Consider the following 5932-nt stretch of genomic DNA (forward strand, 5'->3'; position numbering starts at 1 on the left):
CTGACCTCACACAGCAGCTGACCTCACACAGCCTCTGACCTCACACAGCAGCTGACCTCACACAGCAGCTGACCTCACACAGCCTCTGACCTCACAGAGCCTCTGACCTCACAAACTTCTTTACCTCACAAAGAGTGTCCGGCTCATGAGTGCTCAGGGCTGTCACATGAGCCAGACGCTGATGGCTCCCTGAGGCTCTCAGGCCGCGTCCACGCCGAGTGGATGAAAGATCAAAATTGATTGCTCGACTTCAACCGAAATTGTGCCAGTAATTACATGAAATATATATTAATTCGTTATTATATGGATAAATTAAGAATATTAAATAAAATTAAGCATAGGGAAAAAAGCCTGCAGTCTTGCAGGCTTCCTTATTAACAGCGCCGACTGCAAAAGTAACAGAAATAAGAGCGAAATAAAAAGTGACAATAGCAAAATTATCGTCAGCAGCAAAAGTGTAAACAACGACAGCAAAATTAAAATCAACAACAGCAAAAATAGCAGCTATAACACAGGTGGAAAAAGGCAGTAAAGTTATAAATATCCCAATAACAGAAGCAATTGCAACAATAGCTCTATGGGCATCTGTAACAACAGCGAGAGCAGCAACAATAAAAGCAACTGCTGCTGCTGCTGCTGCTGCTGCTGCTGCTGGCAATGCTGCTGCTGCTGCTGTTACTGCTGCGGCAGATGCTGCGACTAAATTATGTTTAAAAACACGTTACGGTCTCCTAGTTAGCGTGTCACAGACCCTGCGTGTCATAGACCCCAGACCCCTAATAACGCTCGCTAATCATTAAATCGGAGGCTAAATCCCCGACTAGTGGGGAGGTCGAGGCGGAAATCGGGAATCAGATTAGCGGTCAATCTTGGGGACTGGGAGGGGCAGGTAGGGGCTTCTTTCTCTTGGGGACTGGAAGGGGAAGGCCCTATGTTCAGTCCCAATTTTTTTAAGCTCTCAATAACCACTACAAGTGAACTGTTGAATAAAAAAATATAGCAATTCTATTGTTGAATAAAAGACTATTACAAGTGGTCTGTTGAATTAGAGACTAAGTAAGTAGACTATTGAATAAAATAATATAGCAAGTGGACTGTTGAAAAGACATTAGCAATTGGACTGTTCAATTTTAGATTATACCAAGTGAACTGTTCAATTAAAAACTATAGCAAGTGGACTGTTCAATTAAAGACTATAGCAAGTGGACTGTTCAATTAAATACTATAGAGAGTGGACTGTTCAATTATAGACTATAGCAAGTGGACTGTTCCATTATAGACTATAGCAAGTGGACAGTTCAATTAAATACTACAGCAAGTGGACTGTTTAATTAAAAACTATAACAAGTCGACTGTTCAATTAAAGACTATAGCAAGTGGACTGTTCAATTAAATACTACAGCAAGTGGACTGTTTAATTAAAAACTATAACAAGTCGACTGTTCAATTAAAGACCATAGCAAGTGGACTGTTGAATTAAAAACTAAGTAGACTATTGAATAAAATACTGAGCAAGTGGACTCTGAGTAAAAGATGAAGCAAATGGTGCGTCAAACTATGAGTTCGATATAACATTTCCTAATTATTGAACTCATTGAATGGATGCGTGATTCAGATTACGAACACTTTTGAACTGTAGCGAAATTAAAAATGAATATTATCTCAGCGAGTGAGACGTAAGAAAAACACGTACGTAATTTCAAGTTTTTTTAATCATTCGCTTTCATGTTGATTCATCTATTCACATGATTACTCATTCATCTTTAAGTTGACTCATTTTTCATTTGGTTGACTCCTTTTTTTCATGTGTGAAACATTCATAGTTTTTTAGACCCGTTTCGGTATTTTAGACCTTGACTCATATACCGTTTCATTGCCCCACCACCTTTTCCCCTTTCCATGTTTCCTCTCCTCTTTCCCCTCAGATTGTGGCGGGTGTTCTCGTGACGGCGTTCGTGGCAGCCTCATGGGTTGGGGCTACACACCTCATCAAAGACTTGTTTCTTCGGCGAGCCCCACCCATTGTTTACCAAGCCCGTTCCTACCAATCCCCACTCCCCGTTTCCCCACTGCCAGACATCGATGTCTTGGCCAGTGCCCATCATTCTAAAGAGCTCGAATATTTTCCTGATTTTAGAATAGATCAAAGTCCCAATTCCGGAAATGATCACTCTGCTAAATCCAAAGTATATCAGAATCGTTATCCCAGAAAAGATAACTTTGTGAATTATAGGATCAAACGAAATTCTGAATTCAGCTCGAAGTTGAGTTTGGTATCCAGAATAGGCCAGAAATCAGATTTCGGGATAGAATCTGCGCTAAATTACAAAAAGAGTTCAAATTCACATCAAAGAACATTTCTCCCTCCGAATTCTACTGCCCGTTTTACTCCAAATTCAAAAAGAATTCTTAAGCCATTCTCCAAAATGAGTCAATCTCCAAACTCTCGAATGAGTCAAACTCCAGATTCACCTTTAGTTCACACCCCGTTGCCAAGACCGAGGCGAAGTTCTGAGGGTGATATTTTCTCCAGACCACATTCATCACAGCTTTTATCTGCGTCATCCTACAATACCATCAACAAAAACGCCGGCAATACCGATGGTTCAACCAAACTTGTGACCAGATCAGATTCAACGGCCACATCCGAAAAGCCCCGGAAGTCACGTATCGACATATTGAGACAGCGCAACCAAAAACGATTGGCACGCAAGCAGCAGTTGCTGGCGAAACAGAAGAAAATTCCCGAAAATTCTGACACCGGTATCGGTTATGGAGAATTAATTGATCCTGAAGATTTCGGTGCGAACGACACCAAGTACGAGTCTGTCCCAGTCCCGGCAAGGCCTTTCTTTAGGTTCGGGTTCGCTCCCGCCAACGAGTATGTCCCCTACGGCCAACAGGTGAGCGTTCCCTTACAGAACGTTTATCTCTAAGACAAGCCGCTGAGCATGAGTGTCCCAAAGTTTTCCCGACTGTCAACCAATTGCCAGTACGTCTGCATACCGCTGGCCACTGATCAGAGTTGAGTCCCCTATAGGCCTCACTACGGCTAATCAGGGAGTGGTGAATGTCAAAAGTCTTTCTTTTCAGCTAGTACGTGAGGTGAGTATGGAGGGTCCAAGGCTCCTACGAGTGAGCAGGGAGAGTTTAGTGACGTAGACGTAAACTCATAACTGGCCTGGGAGCTTTGAGTATCCTAGATGTTTCTTGGTACTATGAGTGTTCTCCAGTCTTCGTTGAATACAGTCTTTAAAAGGCTCTTCCTAAATCCCCATTAATTATTAATCACCCTTTTGTCTTCCCCCAGCCATCAGTGAACGCCGTATTCGATGCCCCACTTTTCACCACGTGGTTCTGCACGGCGTGGACGACGCTCTTCTTCCCGCTGTACCTCATGTGCCGCTCCTGTGCTTGCAGAGGACGCGCCGACCTCGCAACCTCCCTCAGGGGCGTCACGGCTGCCTTTAGGGAGCGCGGCGTTACCTGTAGTAGGTGTTACCCAAAGAAGGCGTTGCCTGGAGGGTGTAACTGCTGGAGATGTTATCGCAGGAAGTGTTGCCGTTAGCTAGTGTGACCAGCAGGAGGTGTTGCTCTCAGTTGGCATTACTTTTGCTAGGTCTTACCTGGACAATATATAGGCGTTACTTATAAGAAGTGTTACATGTAGGTGCTACTTATAAGAGGTTTTACGTATAGGAGTTGCTAATAGGAGGTATTACTACGCTTAGGAAGTGTGGCCTGTCGAATGCGTTGTCTGCATTGGGTATCATTCGTTTAAAACTTTTGTAGGATGAAGCAGTAGGAGGTTTTTACTGTCTGTGTACTGCATCACCTCTGTCACATGGTGTCTTTACTACTTGTACAACAGCTCGTGCTGTGCAGGCAAGCTGCTCTCGCGGTGCTCGCTGTTCGCTGTGTTGTGGGTGGCCACGCATTACATGTACGTGTACAGCCTACGTATCCTGGACTGCACGGATGTGATGGCGCTGTACTCGGCGCACGTGGCCTTCGTGTATCTACTTGCGTGGGTCATCCTGCACGAACAGTTCGTGGGGGTCAGGGTGAGTTGTTTGGTAACTCGGGAGTGGCAGGTGAAGTGGAGTGGGGTCAGGGTGATTTGGGGTAGAGGGTGAAGTGGGGTCAGTGTGGGTGTCAGGGTGATTTGGAGTAGAAGGTGAAGTGGGGCAGGAGTCAGATTGAGTCTCAGTGGGACTCCGGAGTAAAGAGTCAGTGTTTGATTTGGGGTCAGTGAGAATCCCACGGGGACTGAGAATATAGGGATGAGGAATGGGGCAGAGTGAATGTTTTTGAGGCGAATGTTGGGGTGAATGTTACGGTGAATCATAGAGTTAATGTTAGGACGTGTGTAAGGGTGAATTTTAGGGTGAGTATTAAACAAGTGCTTCGTGGGTGTTCAGCGTTTGCTACCATCGTACACCTTTATGCACACGCCTATTTAGGTTCACTTGCATGTCCAATGTCCTGCATGTTGTACGACCTGCCCTAAGAGAGGCTGTAGAATGATTTGTCACAAATCCACGATTGAACCCTAGTGAATAATAAATGAAATTTAACGGCAAAAGTTTGAAGTAATGAAATACCAAGTTGGTGCACACGTCGGGAAGAAGCCCCTAAACTTTGCATCAGACGGCACAGAAATTGCGAATGGACAAATACATACCTGAAACCGAGGCCACGTTTAATGACCACATCGTGGAAATAGTTACGAAAAGTAGACAACAGATTGAGTGGATCTGGCGGACATTTCTAACAAGAGAAACGGCGTCAATAATTACAGCAGTACTCCTTATTCTGGAGTACTGCTGCCAGCTTTGGGCACCTCACCTCCAGGCGCCGTGAAGCAACTGGTGGAAGTTCAACGGACCGTCACGTCCAGGATAAGCGGGATGTGAGAAGTGCATTACTGGACAGGTTGGTGCATCTGAGCCTGTAATCACTGGAGAGGAGGTGTGTAAAGGTATATTATACAGTACTCCCGGTAAATGAAAAGCAGACTGACTCCTAGCTTTGAAAATGAGTCCTTCGGTACAATGACGTATCACAGCGACATGAAGGGTAGAATACCTTTAAAGCAAGCGAACGGCGGTCAGAATTCAGAGTCTATGGCAAGAATACCTTAAAGTCCGAGACTCTTCAGTGCCTTGACGATATGATGTTCTACCCCTTTGGGGCCCTCCAAAGGTGACTAGATTCGTTCTTGAGCTCAAACCCAGATCGTAAGTCTCTCCCCACTACTATCAGCAAGAAGCAAGTAGCGGCATTTTGTATCAGCTGGCCCAACTATAGGCAGATGCATGCAAGTTCAAGTTATTGGTTGATCCCGAGGCTCCGGTGGCGAAGTGATGCCTGAAGAGCGTACATGGACGGCATCACGGAAACGACTACGCTGGCAGGGGTGGTGCTTGCAGCAGCGTCAGCTGCTGGCAGTGCTGTCTATAAGGTGAGCTTTCTGTCAGCAAATTATCTTAAATAGACCACTGTTAGCGCTGACTACTACATCAGCTTCATACTCTCCAAATAGTTTAGGCCATTATTTTGAAATATATTTCAATTGATTTTTTATATTACTTTGTGAACTTTGACAACACCTCTTACTGACCACTACCCCATCACCAGTGTTATTCACCACTCCCCGTGTCACAGGTGTTATCCACCACTCCCCGTGTCACAGGTGTTATTCACCACTCCCCGTGTCACAGGTGTTATTCACCAGTCCCCGTCCGTGTCACAGGTGTTATTCACCACTCCCCGTGTCACAGGTGTTATTCACCACTCCCCGTGTCACAGGTGTTATTCACCCCTCCCCGTGTCACAGGTGTTATTCACCACTCCCCGTGTCACAGGTGTTATTCACCACTCCCCGTGTCACAGGTGTTATTCACCACTCCCCGTGTCACAGGTGTTATTC

General features: G+C 45.2%; 1 protein-coding gene across 1 annotated transcript in view; it reads left to right on the forward strand.

Annotated features, from left to right (window-relative positions):
* The window catches only part of LOC108666904, a 16434-nt gene that overhangs the window by 6858 nt on the left and 3644 nt on the right, over positions 1-5932 (forward strand). The window contains exons 3-8 of the mRNA XM_047884538.1: positions 1926-2903; positions 3311-3491; positions 3886-4064; positions 5162-5205; positions 5377-5464; positions 5696-5783. Coding sequence (XP_047740494.1) covers positions 1926-2903; positions 3311-3491; positions 3886-4064; positions 5162-5205; positions 5377-5464; positions 5696-5783 — 1558 coding nt within the window. The remainder of the gene's footprint in view (positions 1-1925; positions 2904-3310; positions 3492-3885; positions 4065-5161; positions 5206-5376; positions 5465-5695; positions 5784-5932) is intronic.

The sequence above is a fragment of the Hyalella azteca genome, unplaced genomic scaffold (assembly GCF_000764305.2).
Source record: "Hyalella azteca isolate HAZT.00-mixed unplaced genomic scaffold, Hazt_2.0.2 contig15527, whole genome shotgun sequence".
NCBI lineage: Eukaryota > Metazoa > Arthropoda > Malacostraca > Amphipoda > Hyalellidae > Hyalella > Hyalella azteca.